Source organism: Leptinotarsa decemlineata, unplaced genomic scaffold, assembly GCF_025532065.1.
Source record: "Leptinotarsa decemlineata unplaced genomic scaffold, Ldec_3_MD MMD2_tig00001019_RagTag_RagTag, whole genome shotgun sequence".
NCBI lineage: Eukaryota > Metazoa > Arthropoda > Insecta > Coleoptera > Chrysomelidae > Leptinotarsa > Leptinotarsa decemlineata.
Window position 1 is genome coordinate 1,166,697 of NW_027412557.1, and position 22,326 is coordinate 1,189,022.

General features: G+C 35.0%; 1 protein-coding gene across 1 annotated transcript; it reads left to right on the plus strand.

Annotated features, from left to right (window-relative positions):
- Positions 1-374: 374 nt before the first annotated feature.
- On the plus strand, positions 375-3,614 carry LOC141482276 (uncharacterized). Its single transcript, XM_074175289.1, has 2 exons — positions 375-743; positions 1,008-3,614. Exon 2 carries the CDS (start codon positions 1,413-1,415, stop codon positions 3,021-3,023), a length of 1,611 nt encoding a protein of 536 aa, XP_074031390.1. The 5' UTR covers positions 375-743; positions 1,008-1,412; the 3' UTR covers positions 3,024-3,614.
- The last annotated feature ends 18,712 nt before the right edge of the window (positions 3,615-22,326 follow it).

Below are 22,326 nucleotides of genomic sequence, written 5' to 3' on the forward strand. Positions count from 1 at the left end.
ATCGATCAGTATATACCACGACAAAGTAGACTGAATATTTATTGAGATATGGAGCTACACAAACACATGAAATTGAAACGAACAAAACTTCTGAAATAACCTGATATTATTTCCTCGCAGAACGTCCCCATCAATGCCTTGGGTCATCAGAAAAGAAATTTAAGAAAATATGGCAATTCAGAAATTATATCCAAAATAACGTCAAAAAATTTGATTTACTCAACCGTTCCTATTCCCAACGAAAACTTATTTAAAGAATCTTGTTTCTGTGAAAATATTTCAAAAATGGTGCCTTTCCATTATCAAATTATAAGTGAACCACAATCTTTTTTCCTAATAATATTTTATTCAAGATATAATTTGTCCTCAACATTTTTTTTCAAAAAAGAGGTTGTTAAGGTCAATATCTTGCGGTTCAGATATCATAATAGAAATATTTTCACAAATCGTTACCTTATTTCTAATAGGGCGTATCCCACAAAAATCCAGAATTGAGATTTTTGTATAGAATGCACAATAGGGGTCAGCTTCATCCAAATTCAATTTGTCGTAAAGCAAGTGAAACTTTAAATACTTCTTTATGCCGCCTTCTAATAGGTCGTATAAAAATCACCTGATTTTTGTATTTCTAATACGACGTATCTGTCACTTCTCTATGGATGATGATACAGTTCATGTCGTGCATCAAGTGTGGAGTGCAGATTTTGCGTTTCATTCGTTTGTGTTCTTCAATTTAGTTGAGGGTAAGTATGACAAATGTTTATTGATATATTAATGCTTATTGTGATTGATATGTATGTTGGGAAATATTAGTCGATTGAATTTGAAACGTGTTTAAAAATACCATGTTTGATACGTCCTATTGTGAAAATCGCCATGTTATGTGGCATACGTCCTATTAACAGATGTTCCCTGTATCCCTCTCATTGAATTGTTTGATACGTCTTATTCTGTTAATTGATTATTGTGGGATATGACATATTCTTCAACGGGTTTCATGGTTTCAGATGTCAGGGAGAGCAGCAAAAATGGTTGCTCTTGCACTTGCGACAAATAATAATGGTTTGAATATAAATGATATGGAAATTAATGTACCTTATGAAATAGCAGTTTTTGGCGACAACATTAATTATTATATAAAGCCTGACGGTAACTCAGATCTTACTGATGGAAATTCATCAGTAACCGAAAGAACACAAAATTAAAAAAAGTATAATCAATCACAGATCGCACTTACCGAGGCTGTCCCTAATGATTCAGCCTTTGAGCAAATTGGGGAAAACTCCCGCTATTTTCCGATTGAAGTGGATAGTTTGTCAACAATTCATGATGGCATAGAAGATGATCTTTATTGTATTCAGAAAGAAACAATATCCATCGAAGATGCCAATGAAGTAGATGTTACACAGAATATGCCTATGAAAAATTCGAACGAGGATCCTGACTATATTCTTATTGAACACCAACGAGAGACTGAAGATGAAGAAGATGAAAATAAAGAGAATGAAAGTGAAGATTATGAAAATGAAGAGAATGGAAATAGTGAGAATGAACATGAAGAGAATGAAAATACTTATGAAAATAAAGTTGATAATGAAAATCTCAGAAAAAAACGTAAAAAAGTGGCCGATCCGGAAGCGTGGAAAAAAAACGTGAACAAAAGGAAAAGGATGCTAGGACAAAAATATACTGGATATTCCAGAACTAAAGATGGTATAGTTAAACATGATAAGACAAGGTGTGCACGAGAAACAGGTCCAAGGTGTACCTCTAAGTTTTGTGAAAAGGCTACTAATCGCTACTGCAACTTGTTTTCTGAAGATATTCGGAAAAATATATTCAATGCATTTTGGGCCATGAATTGGGAACAAAAAAAACTGTATGTTCTACACATGACTTGCTATCATGCCCCGAAAAGGACTTATACAAAAAATCCTTCCAGAAGGACTGGATCTTTCGACTATTTTTTACGAACTTCAGAAGAAAAACATCAAGTCTGTAAAAAATTATTCCTAAGTACACTTGGAATAAAAGAAAAGATGGTGCGACATTGGGTTAATGATGGAAATACATTTGGAATGATGAAGAGACAGGAAAGTAAAAACGAAGATATGGTTCAAAGACGAAGTCATTCAGCAGTATTTACAGAACAAGAAAAGAGAAGGAAGCACCTTGAAAACTTTTTCACAGATATTCCTAAAATGGAAAGCCACTTTTGCCGTCACAGATCTAGTAAACTTTATTTGAAGCAGGATTTTAAGACCAAAACTGAAGTTTACCATGTTTATAAAACTTCTTGTTTAGAAAAACAAGTACTGCCTTTGTCGATTTGTTCATTTCTTAAAGTATTTGACGAACTTAATATTGGTATTTTCAAACCTCGGAAGGATCAATGTGACCTTTGCTGTGCTTTCAAAATGAAGCACTTAGATGAAATAACATACAACGCCCACATCATAGCAAAAGATCAAGCTAGGGAAGATAAAAGTCTAGACAAAAAAAGGTCTGAAGAAAAATTCATTCACTGCTTCACAATGGATGTTCAAGCAGTGAAGTTATGTCCACAAATTCAAGCAAGTTCGTTGTATTATAAAACGAAATTACAAGTTCACAACTTCACCATTTATAATTTGGAAACTCACGAATGCAAGAATTTTGTTTGGAACGAAACTGAAGGGGAACTTTGTTCATCGGTGTTTGCTACATGCATATTTAAGCACTTACAAGCAGTAGTTGAGAAGGAAAAAAGACCTATTGTGATTTATTCCGATAGTTGTGGATACCAAAATAAAAACCACATTTTGGCAAACGCTCTGTCACTTTTTGCATCAAAATATAATATAGTGATAGAGCAAAAGTACTTAGAGAAGGGTCACACTCAAATGGAGTGTGACGCTTCTCACAGTCTGATAGAAAGACATCTCAAAGGACGAGATATATTTTTACCGACTGACTATATCTCTGTTATTCGCAATGCTAGGCAAAAACCGATGCCTTTAGATGTGAAACTATCTGAGTCATAAATATTTCTTGGACTTCGATAATCCTAACATCATGAGATATAAATCTATAAGGCCTGGAAAGCGAAAGAATGACTTGAAAGTGGCAGATATCAGATGCATGAAATACATTCCAAATGGTGAAATTTTCTACAAGGCAAACTCAAGAGACGTATATTCCCCCCTTCCGCAAAGGCAAATGCCAATTGATGCTAATATCAATCCTGGCCCCCTTTACAAGGAAAGACTTCAACTGAAGAAGAAAAAGTGGATGCATCTGCAAGAAATGAAGCCAGTTCTACCATCAGATACCCACTGTTTTTATGACAATATAAAATACGAACAAGACGACTCCGTAGTAGAAACAAATTCTGTGTCAGCTGAAGCAGATGAGTTACAAGGTTTTAAAAAGCAAAAAAAAAGGCAGGCACAAAATAAACGGAAGAGAGAACAGAACGCTAGACCAAAGAACAAAGTTAATAATGGTAAAAAAAATAAACAAAGCAAAACCAGGAAGCTTGAAAAGTAGTTAGAAAATGGTAAAGTTTTTGTTTGATGTTCAGTTGAAAAATTAATGTTTTTTATTATTTTTATATTAAATGGAGTTTCTATTTCTATGGTCTTGTTATTCTTTATTAATAATGGGAAAACACTCGTATGATTCAATATTCATATTATTTCAACATGTCGTATACAATACATTGGTAATCATCTAATTAGTCGTATGCCACATTCAAACTGTATTTTCGATTGCAAATGCTGAAATTAGTATGAGGAGTGTAGAATATATATAACACTTTTGATATATCCATTTTCCACCAGCAAAATATGACTTGAATCTAACATATAACATTATTTCATTGTACTGTAAAATTACGTTTTTGGGGATACGCCCTATTAGAAATAAGGTAACGAAATATACTATTTATAACAGCAAAAACTTCGAAAATGAAATTTCAGAGTTGAATATATTCAAGACAAATCAATAGATCTTCAGCCCATGAAAATTATGAAGAGATGATATTTGTACAATGGTTATTTATTCAGGAGACTCAATTTTGATGGTAAAAATATTCTTCATAGATCTAGAATGAACCCAGTCGACGATATGATCTCATCGTTAACTAAGTTTATTATGAATTGAAGGTTCCAACAAATTTCAAACTCACATAGTTCCTATAAAGTAATATCGTGAAATCTACAAAATAACATAACGTTGACTTTCAAAAAAATAATAAACATGTTTTAAAACATTGAATCACCTAGTATCCAAAACAAGCACTTTTTCCAATCACCAGAAATGCTATACTCTTCTCAACGCGCGTTTCACCAATCAAGTGGCGCCTTCAGAAGACGCCAATCTGATCGAGAAGAGTATGGCATTTCTGTTGATTAGGAAAAGTGCTTGATTTTGAAAAGAATGGTCATTTAAAATCGAATAACTTCGTCAAAAAAATTGTATTTGAATTTTTTTTTGTGTGTTTTTACGATTTACTTCACTCGAGTCGATAGATATACAGGGTGTAACTAAATGAGTGTAAAACATTTAAGGAGGTGATTCCTCATCGAAAAAAAAATAGGATCTTTCATATAAAGAAATTTCATTGGAGCATCCCTTGTAAAGATACAGCCGCTTAAAGGGGGTACATAAAATTTGTATAACAATTTCTTTCACAAACACTAAGAAAGTTACAATATTGAAATTAACCTGTCGTTTTGTACTACCAAAAAGACATTCAGCCAGAAATTTATTTGGTTTACCCCATGGTTGTAAGGGGTGGAAAACGCAACCCCTAAAATTTATTTCCAACGTAAATTTTCGTCTTATCATTTGTTTACCATTTAAAAATTCATTTCCGATAGCCTGTTTCATTCTGAACAAAAAATGTTTCTTGGATTTTTTGCCCAAAATTAACCAGTTCGCAGCAAAACATTATTTTACGAACAACTACAGAGATACATCCTCATAAATGCGAAAATACGAAACTATCTATCTAGTAGGTTGCTATTAGCGATATTGACAATTTAATTGGTATGACGCTGTCAGTTTGTGAATTTTCGAAATTGAATCAATACTAATTGTGTGTTGTTGTTCTGTTCTTAATTTGTTACTTTAATAATTCACTTGTTATTGAAATGGCATACACAAATGTGGAAATGACTGATATGCATTACGTTTACGGTCTATCGCAGGGTAATGGGTTAGAAGATTCTAGAAAATATGCTGAAATGTATCCTCAACGGCAGCATCCTTCACATAGAATATTTGTTCGACTTCATCAACGATTACGAGAATATGGTTCATTCAACAAAAGAACGCAGGATTGTGGTCGCCATCGAGAAGTACGAACACCACAGCTTGAGGAAGCAGTACTCAATTTGATTGAAAAACAACTTACTACAGTACTAGAACGATTGCTTTCCAGCTAAATGTTGATCATATGACGGTATATCGAATTTCAAAGGAACAACTCTTATACCCTTACCATCTGCAACGAGTACAGGCACTGTTACCGCGAGACTTTCCGAACCGTCTTGAATTTTGCAATTGGATGCTGGAAATGATTAGAAGAAATTGTGACTTTCTGAAGACGATAGAATTCACAGACGAATGTAGTATTTCTCGGGACAAGATTATTAATTTTCATAATTACCACATATGGGCTGATGAAAACCCTACCTGACCGCTATTGTCGAAACTAACCATCAAGAACAGTTTTCTCTTAACGTGTGGCTCGGAGTTATTGGGGATGATTTAATTGGGTCTCATTTTCTACCTCCCCTATTAAATGGTGAGGCTTACGTTCATATTCAAAAGAAGTGCATCCAGTACTGCTGGAGGAAGTTCCTTTGGGCGTCAGAAGGGATATGTTTTTTATGCATGATGGGGCTCCCGCCCATTTTAGCACGTCAGCATTTAACTGAAACGCCTACTCCTGTTCGCGATGTAGAGGACTTAAGATACCGCATCATCGATGTATGTAGGGTAATCAGAGAAACTCCAGGAATATTTGAGCGAATACGTGGCTCAATGCGCCGACGTTTAGACGCATGCGTAATGTCTGGTAGGGTAATCAGAGAGACCCAGGAATATTTGAGCGAATACGTGGCTCAATGCGCCGACGTCTAGACTCATGCGTAATGTCTGAAGGTAGATATATTGAACATTTACTGTGATTTCTACATGTTCTGTTTTTTGTTATTAATAAATTCATAATAAATCCAGTTCGCATTTATGACGATGTATCTCTGTAGTTGTTCGTAAAATAATTATTTGCTGCGAACTGGTTTATTTTGGGCAAGAAACCCAGGAGACATTTTTTGTTCAGAATGAAACAGGCTATCGGAAATAAATTTTAAATGGTAAACAAATAATAAGACAAAAAGTTACATTGGAAATAAATTTTAGGGATTGCGTTTTCCACCCCTTACAACCAGGTGAATTTCAATATTTCAACTTTTCCAGTGCTTGTGAGAAAAATTGTTATACAAATTTTATGTACCCCCTTCAAGGGGCTGTATCTTAACAAGGGATGCTCCAATGAAGTTTCTTTATATGGAAGATCCTATCTTTTTTTTCGATGAGGATTCACCTCCTCAAATATTTTACAATCATTCAGTTACACCCTGTATACTCATGCACCTCATTATTTTTCACAGAAAAATCAAATGAAAAATTGAATATGAGGTGGTTTATTCAAGAAATGAACAAATACTTTCCTGACGGAATCCGAATATGAGAAATTATACTCGTCTTGTCATAAAAAAAAACCTAAATTTGATACGCCATGCTCTAACTGAATAGGTACTATGTATAACATAATATTTTTTGAAAACAAAAACTTTTAGATTCTCATTAAGATATGCTGCTGCTGGTGAAGATGTGCCTCCGTAGTCCTGGAATCCAAATGGAATGACGAGACAAGTGTGTTGTCGTCAGCAAAGCAATATATTAGATTCTTGTTTTTTTCAATGAGTCGTTGATTTACAATTAAAAGAGAGTTGAAGACAATATGGATTCCTGGGGAGTACCAGCCTTGATGGTAAAAGTATTCGGGAGATATTCATCGATGGCCACTTACAGGAAACGTTCTTTCAGGAAGCTGAATAGCAATGCATAAAAATGAACCAACAAGCCATAGCATCGAAATATCGATCACAACAGCTTTTGATTCTCCATGTTTTCATTTTTTTCGATTGCGTTATTCCAAATATGGGTGATACAAGATAGAAGGTCGCCTGTTGATCTTTGTATCCGAAAGACATCTTTGTATCCGAAAGACAACAAATGTTGAAGCCTTCCAAATATTTCAGTATATGGTGGTTAACGACTTTCTCCATGATTTTTGAGATCACTAATAGCAAAGCGTCTGGTCTATTTTTCTTACCCTTTTTGGGAAAAGGCTGTATGCGAGCAATCTTCCAACAAGAAGGAAAAACTTCTTTCTTGTAAGACAGATTGAAACGTCAGCAAAATAATGATGCGAGTTCATTTGTGCACTTTTCAAGTACAATGAATACATTCAAATAAAGCCCAAATTATCAATATCTATGACTTTTATGTCAAACATTTCACTCCATCATTTCAAACTTCCAACCAAAGCTCGATGTGACACATATTCTTATGTAAAGAATTGAAGGTGATAAATACTTCTTGAACTCTCGAAAATAGTGAAAATTAAGAGTTTTGGGTAAAATGAAGCCAATTCAGAGGCTGTTCAACTTCTCTCATTCCTGTGATGCACATATTTCTGAAAAAAACTTTCAAATATTTTCAGATATTTATGAATTGTGTTGGTGTCATTTCTTGATTATTAAACTAATGTTAGTTTTATGTTTTGTGTTTTTAACTTCTAAATCATCAACATTATGGTTATTCATACTATCGCCAACTGTGAAGAAATCAATGTGAATTGAGCTAGATGTATTCTTGAGAAAAATGTAGATTATGCTTGAAATTGTTGATCGAAGGAAAATATCGAAGTAAAAGTACAACTTTACTAAACACGAAAATACCAAAATGAAAAAGATATAAAACAATCGTGAGGCTGACTAAAACCAACCACATGAAAACTATACAGGGTCAATTGGAACTCATTCTATATCCCAACTGAAAAACTCATTCTAGTTCATGATTTGAACAGATGATCCTTAAAAGTTTGTATAGCTTGAAGTGAAGTTTGGATGGGAGAATAACAAAGAAGCAAATTAAATCTATTTCTTTTTCTCGAGATAATCAATTTTTCGTTTGATGTATCCTCGTTATTTCCAAGTGCTCCTATAACAAAAACTATCGATTGTTTGAGGGATCTTCTGAGAGCCATTGATCTCTGTAGAGACGTAATCGAAGAATACACGCAACTAACGAAAATTTGCATGAAACAGCATTTCTTTCAGTTCAACAACTGTTTCTACACACAGCACGACAATGGAAAACCCCTTTTATAACTGATCTCCTCATGAGAAGATTTGAAAGTCAGCTGCCCTGCCCATAAAGGTACGATATTGAGAAAACTGTTATCAGAGATACAGCTGGAAGTAAGAGATATCCCTCAAATATAGTAGATAAGTTTGAACGTGAAGGTAGCCTTCAAAACTGCTTGCTCACTTCAACAAATGTTGGGTTACCCTGTAGACAACAAGTTTGAAAATGGAAAGTCGGGATATATGAAATGAGCTGTGAGGATTATGACAGAAAATATATCGGTCAAACTGAGCAAGCCAAACAGAAGACCAAAAAAAGTCAGTCTCAATAAATACGCTTTAAAATCAAATCAAATCAAATCGAGTCGAGTCGAATCGAATCGAATCGAATCGAATCGAATCGAATCGAATCGAATCGAATCGAATCGAGTCGAGTCGAGTCGAGTCGAGTCGAGTCGAGTCGAATCGAATCGAATCGAATCGAATCGAATCGAATCAAGTCAAGTCAAATCAAAATATGCTTCACTACCCAAGATCTGAACATCTCATTGGCAAAGTCTAGTAAATTGAAACGTGTATATGGGACATTAAATTAACAAATATGAGTTATAAAATAATGCTTAGAGACAAGAGCAGAGTATATGAACAGAACAATATTAAGTCCAGCTGAACAGATACAAATATAAGTACATGAATATATGAATATTGAGAAAATGTAAATATATAATGTTACGTAATGAACATTGATAGCCATTTCGTGTTGATTTCAATAACTTGTTTACACAAAGCTACATGCCAATTACTCGATAAAACCTTGGTAGAATTCGTTCACACTATAATAGGGTTTCCCAAAAAGGATTTTTTTTACTTTCTTTCTGAATTTCGTTTCATTATATATCCACCTTAAATCAATGAGAAGGTTATTAAATAACTTCTTGCTATTGAAAATTGTTGGAATGGAAATGAAGTAAGACCGACGTATACTACTATAAGTTGAGGTGGTATTAAATTGATTTTCATATTTTTATGGATAAGACACACTGTTTCCAAAATAAAAAGAAATACTAAGGTCAGAATTCTTTGCTTCACAAATAATGGGCAGCATGAATCCCTGTAGTTAGCCTTGCATAAATATCTGATGAATTTTTTTTGTAGAGAGAATACCATATTGAAACGAATTTTTTTCACAATGGGCTTGTTTCATGCTATGGAAAATGATACCGGTTTGCTCATAGACTGATCGAGTTAGGGGTATATTATACTTATCAAGCCTATCAGTCCCAAAATCTCTTTATATTTGCATAAAAAAAATAATTCGATAAGCAAGAATTCAAATTGGCCGCATGTCTGTTGACCAACAAAATTTATCGTGTCTAGAGCGGAGTTGCCAAGTGTATTGGTTTTTAATATCCAATCAATGATCCAATTTGACAGATGCCATTTTTGTTGTTATTGTTGTCAACTTGGTGTCAATACAACTATTACAATTATATAATTACAGAACGTTATTTTGTTAAAGGTAGGTCTCGGCGGGTACCTATTTTACTTCATATTCCTTGTCATCAGTTTACATTCCGAAAAATATTTTTTTCTGGAGTAATTCTTCATTTCACTGCACATATTTTTTCTTCTCTTGTCAGTCACCATACTGCTCCTTGGCCGAGATAAAATAAAAATTAAATAAAAACTTTCCATCCTCCGATAAAAGACAAAGTCTGAAATGAATGTCATATAAATAAAAGGGACCTACTAAATATATCACCTACGGTTACAATTTTTCATTCTTCATTTCATTTTTTCAAGTAAAATTCATCAATCATTTCAAAATCGACCTTAGGTAAGTTGTCGGGAGTCAGCTTTAACAAAACTAGGATCAACATTCATTTTGAAATTATTTTACCAAAAATACGAAGTTTGTGGAAACCATTGACGTTAGAAAGAGCACATTGTCGCATACACTACAGAGGGCGCTGGCTGACTGGATGACAATATGGCTACTATACCAGTAACGTTGAATTTCTTATTTTTTGTTGGGTGGCATGAATGCATAATTGATTTATTTTATTAGGGTTCATGAGCATTCGATAACCGTTTGAAAATACAGCAAATATTATTTTCCATTTTTATGCTTAATTCATGGATTCGAGCGATCTTATTATTGTATATTTATTTGTTTGATGGCTTTATTCTTTAAAAAAAAAGAACGAATAATTACAGAAAATTTTAATTGATCGTTCATTTTCTCAGAGAAATGGAATACCCATATAACAATTTATTGGTTTATTCGGTATTGAAAATGTATGTCATATCGGATCCATTCTGCTTGTTTTTGCAACATTTAGTTTCAACTTTTTCTTAGCTGACAGCTCGCGTAGGAACAATTCGTTTTTTCATCGAGTTTAGTTTGTGTATGTTTTGAAAGTGTTTCAGAGATATATTTGAATATTAATATGGTGCATTCTTGTGCTGATTTTAATTGTGCGGAAAGGCACAAGAAAACAGAAAGCGCATTGGTTTTTAAGTGAGTTATTTCATATAATGAGTTTAGGTTCCCAAATGATAAAATGATGAGAAAAAAAATGGGTGAAAGTAACGTGAAGAAAGAACTACAATCATTCTACTCTTCCAAAACTTAATAGAAATCATTTAAAAAGTGACTATAAATGAAAGGGCAACGGAAATATTGAATTTGATGACAGAGTTTTCTATTTCAACTCCAAGTATTCTCCACAGAAAGTATTATCTGGAGTTAATCCTGTTACTGAAAGTATGAAAAAAAATTAATTGAATTTTATCATATGATTAATGGTATTATTCAGAAGCTTTTGTTGGATCAGTTCGAGTACAATCAATTATGTCTATACTTGACCTAATTCAACCTTCCTCTCAGGTTTTGGAAGATTCAACAGATTACCCAAGCGAGCCTATAACGCTTGAATTTAGTAGCTATATCAGAAAGAGGTATGAGGATTGAAGAATGTAGAATAAATTGAATATTTGAAATGATTCTTTAATCCAGTTTGCTATATTTTTTCATTTCCATAACTGTATATTCTTAAATAATGCATAAAATCATAGTTTAGGTAAATATTTCATGATCTATCGACTTTGTGTACTGATTTTAGATATAGAACTTATTTGCAAACATGATTTTTCGTGTACATTTTATTCCATGTGGAGAATTTTCCATCAATTGAAACGATAACGGGTTCATATACACTTCCATAATTGAATTGATGATTATAGGCTTCGTAAATTTCACGATTTGGCAATGTTGATTATTTCTATTGTTCCTATTGGTCAATTAAACAAGAAGCGGGAATAGGGGCGTGACGTCATCACCCTACCACATTCGATTTTAAATAATCAATTACGGGAAAACTACGGTACTTAGAGAGATGAAACAAAGTACACTGTTTTTCAATTTGAAATTTCTATCAAGTGAACTTTAAACCAAAAATTATGAAATAAGCCCATTTCCTCAAAAACAAATTCCATAACGTAAATAGGACTCAATTTGTGCAAAATAAACTGATCTCGTAATATTAGTATCCAATTCTCTTGTAACAACTCTCACTGCATGACATCCTGCCTTTAGTCTTTTACATAAGTAGTCGACATGTGAATCAAATTTTAGAGTTGCATCAATGAAAAGCCCTAAAAGTTTGTTTTTTATAAATTTTTAATTTTTACATTTTCCAAGAGTACTTCCCCTATGTTACATCTAAACGTGACCACATTTCTTATGTCGACGATGATTTGATCAAGTAAATTTGAGGCGGTATTGCTGTCAGAAGACAGTGGTGTCGTCAGAGAAACATGTGAATTTACCACTTATGTCAACATGGACTAAATCATTGACATAAATGAGAAATAACACGGAACCTTGTGGAACCCTACTGCCAATGAAACATTCCTCTGATGAAATTCCATTTGATAGTACATTCTTCTGCCTTGGAGAATGACAATAGAATGAATGAAAACTGTATGAAATTTTTTGTGATCAGTAAATGACACAAAATTTTTGGATGATTTTGAGAGTCTGGCAATAGCAAAGTGTGGCATGAATACTGAAAAAAGCCCATTACAAACAGCCCAATGTTAACCTTCATATGAATCATTTTCTTTACACCCAAAATAATTGATGTCTGTCAGAAAGTGAATGTGTGCCCTGTTAGATATAAATAAAGACCAATTCTATAGTTGAAAATTAGTCTACTAGTGCTTGCTTTGGATCAACCTACAGTGTATCATATTTGATTGCACAACTTTTTTCAACTTTCCAAAATGTTTGGATTATACAGTATGCTGCAAGTTTGAACGTAAATTGTCAACTGTCATGTCTCCAGGTTTTTCATCTCTGGATCTACTTCATACTCGTATAAGGTTATCAACGAAAGTCACATGATTGTATTTCCGGTGAACATGAACTCATTTCAACTAAATATAGATGAACTCGGGTAATAACTTTGGATTATCACGTTTCTAATAGGAACTGGGTTTACAGCAAATTTATATAGTCTTTTTATTCCGAGACAACAATCACTTCATTTTATGAAAAATTTTATGAAAAAGTCAATTATTTCGATTTAATTTAATTACTAGAACTTTCCTTCGAAATACCTTGGTTTTAATCATCGTTTCATAGATGAACTGATATTGTTTTCACCTTTTCTTTGAACGAATTCGAACTCAATAAATCAAAATCTAAACCTGTTAACCGGATTTATAATCTACAGATCACATAAATATCAGTTGCATTTATTTTCTCGACGTTCACACTTCAAAAGGTTGAACCTCGTTGAGAATTAGTTCCTAGTGCAATGTTATATATTAGTAGAGACCCACTCAGGAACCGCACGGGTGCAATTTCTATACTGAATATACATATGAACGCATGCGATCGCTGCTAATCATGAAGTGCTATTGGGCGAAGCGCGGCCTTTGACGCGCTATTTACGGCAACCCCCGGCCAGTACCGCCGCAACCACTATGTTTCTGCATTTTGAATCTATACTATCTACTTATTTAAATTACATGCTGTAAAAGGCCACATGTATCTATAATGAATGCACAATGTATTTAAGGTATTTAATTGAGGGTTAATGCTGAATTGCTTCAAATTCCCCTCGTAAAAACGTAAAGGATAAAAAGTGGTTATTGTGGGTTATCCTTAAGTGGTAGACATATACCATCGCGGACTTTTTGTAGACCTATTTGAGGTGTACAATACTATAGTACCTACATTACTTTGATATATCTCGTAGGGTTCAGACAATGTTTGCAATATAAGCGGAAAAATGTATTTATTTACATCACATCAGAAACGGAAAGGAACTTTATTTTATATTATGTAGTGATTAACGGCAAAAAAGACAGACTGAACAGATAGTGATTGCTAGGTAGACACGAAATTGGGAAAAATGATAGAAACAAACTAAATATAAAAGCTTGTTTTTATAAAAATTTTAAGCTATAAAATTTTCCAGGAGAAGGGTTGAAATATATCGCATCGTGACCCGAGAAATCATTCCGACAATAAGTTTGACAAAATATCTTTCATTTTGAAAAAACACTGATATGAAACTAACGACAAAATAGGAACTCGTGCCACTCGTTAGTTGAATCATTTTATTATTGATTTATGATATGTAATAATGTCTGTAAATTATGATAATGAGATGTCTACACACAATAGGTTGGTTACATATGCATAATAATAAAGGTGTTGACATGGCGGCGCTTATTATGGCTGTCATTATATTTAAATTATGTGATTTGTCTCTCTTGTTTATTCGGAACCTTAATGAAAGAAAATTATTTAGTGGAATGTCTAGTTCTTAATTATGATATGAATGGGTAATTAAAAAAATTTGAAGAAAAAATTTTGTCAATTATCGGGTGCTTGTTATATCACACAAATCGAGAGTATCCATCAACAATTCAAAAATGATTTTGTTTACACCATAATGGAGCATGTAATAAAAATTAATAATTTTTGATCTTACTCAATTAGAAAGGGTATGACTGTAGACACCAATAGAAAGAGATGCTGGATATCACGTAATTTCTTTGTGATGTTAGCGTGCAAGTCATGACAACCATCCTGTTGCACCGGCAGGGTTATTCTTGTAGTACCCTACAAAAGTGACTAAAACAAACTGTGGTTTGACTAAGCAACAAGTTGAAAAAAGTGAAAATTAAATATAAAGCTCCTGAAAACATGAGCAACGGAGCAACGGAATGATCGCTCCAAAAAGGTATTCGAAGGACTTTACAGAGGGTGAAAAATTACAAAAATAATCGAGGAAAAATGAGAAATTCCGATTAACTATAAATGCTTAAGAAATTAAACAAAAAGATTCTTAAAAAAAAATTCTCCATAATAAAACCCGACTCCCGGAAATGTACCTCAATTACTTATAATTTGAATTTAACGCTGAAAATAGGGCTCCGCGCGCCTGTTCTAGCACAGGCGTATAGCCGCTGAAATAGCGTTCCACGAAGATTATTTCCATTGAATATTCATTTGAAAATTTGAAAAAATTATGGCGTATTCAAATCATTTCAAAGAATGAGCACCCGTTGGAAAAAAGAATGAATCCTCATTTTTAACACAAAGTCATGTTTTTGTTATTTGATGAATTATTATCGGATCTCTGCTGATTGATTATTTATTTGAGTATATGAATTTAAAAAAAAATTATCAATAGTCAAAACTTCTTTTTTATTTGTCATTATGACAAAAAAAATCACAACTATTGAATTTTTCTATTTGTTTATGAACAATTTATAAACATGACGAAAAAAAATTACAGCCGCGAATGACTACCATCATGTGTTGATGAAAAACTTTAAAATAAAAACTTTGAAAAACATTTTTTACTGACATTTCTTTGATAATAATGACATTTCTCACTTGAAAAAAATTATAGTAAACAAAATAAAAAACGTTCATTAACTTTTATACCGTAACCTTTTTCAGTATTCATATATAAGAAGAGCTTCACGAGGCAAATTTTCTTCAAGTTAATCATTTGAATTATTATTCAAATATTCATCAGAGCAGAGATCCAATAATAATCCATAAATAACCAAAAGCATAACTTCGTGAAAAAAGAGAATACAATTTTATTTTCCAAACGAGAGTTTATTCTTTGAAATTTTTTGGAAAAGTCATAATTTTTTCAAATTCTCAAATATTTTTTGTTGTAAAAAATATAATTTCGGTGAAACGCTATTTTCAGCGGCTATGTGTCTGTAGTAAAACAGGCGCGCTGAGTTCTATTTTCAGGAGGTATATTTCCGATGGTTGGGACTTTTTCATTGGTAATTTCCATCTTTTTGAGAATTTATTTGTTTCTTTCCTTGAATATTTTTAGTATCAATGTCATTAACAAAAAACCCGGATACCTCATTAATTAACGATTATTTTGTTAATAACAATCGTTATTTATTATGAGCCCTTGCTCATACTTTTAGAACTCCATTTCTATTTTCCAAGTTTTTCACCGTGTTGCTTACTCTAGGTCGGTTATACTTATAACTCAATATTTATAGACCGGCCGACTATAAAGAAATTAATGCAAAGCCATGTTTCCAGAAATCTGAAAACAATGCGTTGAAACCCAGAAAAAAATCAACTTGCAATTTATGGCTGATTCAAAGACGAAACTTTTATTTCGGTTTGATTTTTAGAATATACGGCATTTTGGTTTGATTTTTAGAATATACGGCAAAAAGTGAAAAGGTTGCTTCTAGAAAATTGATGACAATGTCATTCACATTTATAAGAAATAGTGTAGGATCAAGGGATCTTTGGGAAATATATTTTTTGAATATCGCTGTTTTTGTGAAGAAGTTTATAGTATCTTCATCAATAAATCACTTAATCCTGACACACATACTGGAAAATCAATTTTGAATAGTCATCTAGAGACACCACGTATGGCGTTGTGTTGTTGTACTGAAGCTTGTTCAGATAATCTATCACTTTCAACGCAATCAAAAGTTTTGGAATAGTCCCAAAAATTGCTCAATGTATTCATCTATATGTCGGTTGATTGGTCAAACCACCAACACTGACATAAAAACTTGGCAAGTTGACTTCGGTGTCACACCAATAGGTGGTTCCACTCATGTCTCGCTTGTGTTAACGCAGTTATTTCTATCAAGTATTTTTCTTGGTTTTTCACATTTTGTCTTCAATCCAGGACCGCCTGCCCGGTACTGACGATGCCCAATAGGCTGAAACAGCTGTCCACCGGTGGCTCTCAAATTGAATTCAATGTGGGAATGATTAAAATTATCTTTTGATTTTCATGTAATTATTTCCCAGCAGCTTGACTGCATTAACCTTTCTCGATTTCATATATGTATATATATATATATATATATATATATATATATATGCACGGAGCCAACCGCACATTGTATTTCTATCTTTTGGTAACCAAGTGTTGCCCATCCTTGTACTTGGCTGCACCATACTGATGATGGGCCGGGGGCCCGAAACACGTGTCTATGGTTTACCACTTTCATATATATATATATATATATATATATATATATATATATATATATATATAGAATGTGTGTCAGGATTGACTGATTTATTGGTGGAGATATTATAAACTTCATTTCGAAGACAGCGATATTCAAAAAAAATATTTTCCTACACTGTTTCTTATAAATATGAACGACATTGTCATCAATTTTCTAGAAATAACCTTTTCACTTTTTGCTGATGAAAGTCGCTACTGATTCAGAACCAATAAGTTTTTTCTAATTGTGAGTGAAACTAAAGCATTAACGTCAATTCTTGAAGAAAAAACATAGATATGGAAATCGTGGTTGATAAAGAACCTATCGATGTATTCTTCAAAATTCTTAGGTTTCACTATCGATAGCGAACTGAATTAATCGACACATATTGAACTGTGGAATCAAAAACTCAATAAAGCAATTTTTGCCATTAAAATATGGAAATAAATATGAATGAGAAAGTTGCCAGAGAAGTTTACTAAGCTCACTTCCATAGTTTCTTACAATTGAGTTTTCGGACACATCCATAAATGCAACCTCGGTGTTTTTGATACCGAAACGGGCAATCAAAACAGTTTTTGGTTTGGGTGTTACGATTACTTCGCAAATCACAAAAGTTTTACCTTCATTTACTCATACGTTCGTAAGGTATCACTTCTGATTCTTAAAAACCGAGAATCTTTTAATATCCGGAACACAAATATGCTTATTCAATCTGGGATCGGTGCGCGAATGTGCATCCTACCCAACTACAAGTAAAGCAGAACATGCATATGATGTTGTTGAAATTTACAGCTTGTCAAATCTAGGAAGAGGCTTGAGAAATCTTTCTCTCTCTCTTTTCTCTCACTCACTCTCAATGTCTTCTAACGAACGCAGGGCTAGTTGACGGGGCCGTAACTGATTTCTTAAAGTTCTTTCTATATTTGACAAGCTGAATAATTGAATTTCAACGATAATAAAAAATATAGTTCAGGAAAAACATCAAAATATATTTTCTTATTAGTCAATGGGCTATGCTTGAAGACTGGCAATAAACAAATCTAAAGCAAATGGAACTTCAAACGTTCAAGCCAGTCTCTATATACCTACACAGTAGGTTTAATGGACTGACGCCTATCAGAAAACAACTACTCCCCTGGCTAATACCACGAAGGGCGTTGGATTATATCAGACAGGCGTCAGTGCAGGAATCTTCACAGAAAATGTCCTGCATATGCAATTGGCAATACGACTGAAAGAGTCGACCTTCAATTATGGAACGGGCACACTTGCAGACCGGTTTCGGGCTTATTATCCACTCATCAGTGCAAGATAGTGACCATCATCGACCTAAAGTCAATGATATTCCACAATTGAAAATCGGAATTCTTTCAGAGTATTTCATTCCTCTTCCGAAGTTGGAGCGAACATCAAAAATGTCACTCCATCTAGTGGACGAAGAACTAACCAACTGCACATCCGTAATTTGCCCGATTCCTCTAAATAAGGAATAAAAACTTTCTTATTAGTCAATGGGCTATGCTTGAAGACTGGCAATAAACAAATCTAAAGCAAATGGAACTTCAAACGTTCAAGCCAGTCTCTATATACCTACACAGTAGGTTTAATGGACTGACGCCTATCAGAAAACAACTACTCCCCTGGCTAATACCACGAAGGGCGTTGGATTATATCAGACAGGCGTCAGTGCCCGTTCCATAATTGAAGTTCGACTCTTTCAGTCGTATTGCCAATTGCATATGCAGGACATTTTCTGTGAAGATTCCTGCACTGACGCCTGTCTGATATAATCCAACGCCCTTCGTGGTATTAGCCAGGGGAGTAGTTGTTTTCTGATAGGCGTCAGTCCATTAAACCTACTGTGTAGGTCTATAGAGACTGGCTTGAACGTTTGAAGTTCCATTTGCTTTAGATCAAAATATATTGCATCATGTACCCAAAAAATTATTCCGACAATCTTCGAACACCGCAGACTCTAATCAAACCACTCTGTTAAGATCGTTGTTCTGATTATTGGAGTTCTTGGTGGAATGATGCCCTCTATACTTTCGAATCTCAAAATCATATCAGCTTGTCGCACCAAGGCAGAAATCTTGGCCGGACAGATGCAAAAGACTGTTATTCTTGGCCCAATGCTCTTAATCAGGGCACATGATTCTCGGACCCACTGATCACTTACCCCGTGGTGTGGAGAGTGGTCATTGGTTAATAATGTTGGTGTGCCTTCCGAAATGTATCGGGGCACCTGACCAGTACAAACTTCGTTGAAAATAATAATAATAATAATAATAATAATAGCTTGCTAATCCAGGCCAAGAAAGGCTGAACACTCATTGATGGAAAAAACTACACAGCACCCACCGCCACCTGGCCAGAGTTTGCAACTCACGGCTTGACGGAGAGCAGCCGATTCCGGATTGGTTTGTCGAGAGGCGGAAAGTTCTCATCCCCAAAAGCGGATATTGGCCTAATTACAGACCGATAACATGCTCGAACGGATATATGAGCAGAGAGGATCGTAACCGCTCTATGGCCTGGTTCGATTACCGCAAGGCATTTGATACGACATCGCATGATCTCATGTTCTATTTGCCCAGATAACTTTTGGTACACGACAAAATAGTGAGATGTCTTGAACAATTGATACTCGCTTCACCATAACATCTGATCACAAGCCAGAGTTCAAACAGGGTGGGTCAGTTTCAGAAGGGGTGTATTCCAGCGCTATTTCCTCAGTCTCCCTCTCTTCTGCATCTCACTATTGCCATTATCCATTGCGCTCAGAAATACTCGAGGGTAAAACTGTAGCACCCCTGGGAACCGGAGGCCCAAGGTCACCTATTCGTTTTATATGGAAGATCTTGAACTGTATGCCTCTCGACAGAAGTATATTCGAGTCCTTGGGGGTAGTGGAAGAGAACACGCATGCTATCGGTACGAAATTCGGGATAGACTAATGTGCAATGGTCCATCTCAAAAGAAGACGAGGCGGGGAATACGGAGAGGAATCACCGTAGATGGAATCATCCTACACTATCTGGATGCCGAGACGTATACTTACCTTGGGGTGGAACAAGGCCACTCATAAAAGGTAACAGCAATGTGGTCATTGGAACTGCCGGGAAAGAACAAAGTTGCTACAACAAATATGCTTGTCGTTCCAATCTTCCTCTTCTCGTTTGAAGTAGTGAAATGGACTCGGGTGTTGCTGTATCAACTCGACTAAAGATCCAAAAAATGATGCATCTCTATAGAAGTTTGCATCCCAAATCGTCCGTTCCACGGTTGTTTTTCCCCCGACACCAAGGAGGCCGTGAACTCATGAGTTTGGAGACAGAATGGTACTATATGGAGCATGGAACATCGTCAGAAGTTTGGGTCCCCTTCTCTGCCACCATGATGAAGCAGAAATTGGAGTTTTTCTCTTTAGGGCAGCTGCCCCAGCAGCTGATGAACTTGGTTTAGTTTTCGACACTGAACGCAACTCTGTCACCATTATGGCTGTGGTATCCCTTAGTGTGCTATTATGGCTACGATATCTCTTAGTATGCTATTATGACTGCGATATTTTTATAAGGGCAAAACACAAGCACTTCAGGAAAATCCTCAAGCCGCTCTTAAAGCGGTGCTTGTGCGAATGAAGTGATTCACATTGGATTTGAATATCTGGAGATTAAATCCTTTTGGAAAAACGTTCTCAGGAAGTTCATTCCACATAAATGCCGTTCTCAAAATGAGAGAGTTCTTAAAAAGTTAAGATCGAAGTGTACTGAGTTGAACCTTTTAACGATGAGCAGCCACAGTCCATCGCGTATTTTTGATATGTACCGCTCTTGGTGGAATCAAATGTGCCAAGTCACTTGAACACTTCCCATGAAATCCTCTATAGAAGAGAGATAAATCTTCAACCTTCCTTCTTCCTTCGATGTTCCAGACAATCAAGGTTGCAAGTGATGTTCTTGTCTCCAATCAGGCTGATGGCTCTTTTTTGGATGGAATCCAGCAATTCCAGGGTACGTATGGGGGTTGAGCTCCATACATAAGAACAATACTGAGGTGCTGAGGTGTACACAGTTTTCTGGTTCGGTACAGTGTTCCAAGCTTTTGAGAAGCAGCCTTTGCAATTCCAGCGACATGATTTTGCCAAAACATTTTGGTGTCCTTTTTAAAACCCAACAAATTTATCGGAGCAGAAAACAGAATTGTCTGTCCTGACATCATTATATCCAGTTCGGAGACATTTATCTTCTCGAAGAAAACCGATGCCTGGTTTTTTGTATCATTGAATTGAACCTGGTTACTTTCACCCCAATTCAAAATTACTTTTAGAACCTCATTAAGACATTCAACCTCCTGCTGATGGTGAAGATGTATTTCCTCAGCCGATGTCCTGTGATTCAAATGTAATGATAAGTGTGCTGTCGTCAACAAAGCAGTGTATTGGATTCTTGTCGTTGATATACAATAAAAAGAGGGTTGGAGACAATATGGATACCTAGGAAACACCAGCGTAGGTGGTGAAAGTATTCGAGAGATATCCATCGACAGCCACTTGCAAGAAACGTTCTTTCAGGTAGCTAAAGAGCCATACACAAAAATTATCCGACAAGCCACAGCATCGAAGTTTGGCGAGCAAACCCTCATGCCACACACGATCAAAGGCCTCAGAAATATCAAGCACAATAATAGCTGTTGACTCTCCATGTTTCTCGATTGCGTTATTCCAAATATGGGTGACATATGATAGAAGGTCGCCTGTTGATCTTTGTTTCCGAAAACGTTATTGAGATGACTCAAGATGTTGAAGCTTTCCAAATATTTGAGGATATGCTGAAAACAAAGCGACTGATCTATATTTATTTAAAAGAGTTTTCTTGCCCAGATTGAAAAGTCTGCAAAATACTGGTGCGAGTTCATCTGCGCACTTTTTAAGTACGATGACAGGCACTTCATCAGGAGCAGACGCTTGTTGATATTGTGCGGTTTCAAAATTTCCCTGACTAGACGCTGTCGAGTAGTAATTTCCGGTATTGTGGATTCTAGTGTGGATCCACGGGTATGATTTCAGAGCTGCAAATTGCGACCTGGATGGCTACAGATTACCTCAGCCGATCAGAGGTTAGTGGTTGCAGTTGGTTCCCGGCAGCCCTGAAATACGTCACTGGAAACCTTCTTCTCAGGCCAGAAAATTGTGTTACTGGAGTAATGATGGTCAGCTCACTAAAGTAATCATCCTCACTAAAGTAAGGATGGTCAGCTAACCTGAGAAATAATTCACTAAATAAAGTAATCGTCTTTGTTGAGAAACTGGATTCATTTAGCCAAGTTTGAATAGATTTGAGTCACAATAAATCCT

Excerpts from the sequence above, each read along its gene's own strand:
- LOC141482276 (XM_074175289.1), top strand. The coding sequence starts at position 1,413 with ATGCCTATGAAAAATTCGAACGAGGATCCTGACTATATTCTTATTGAA.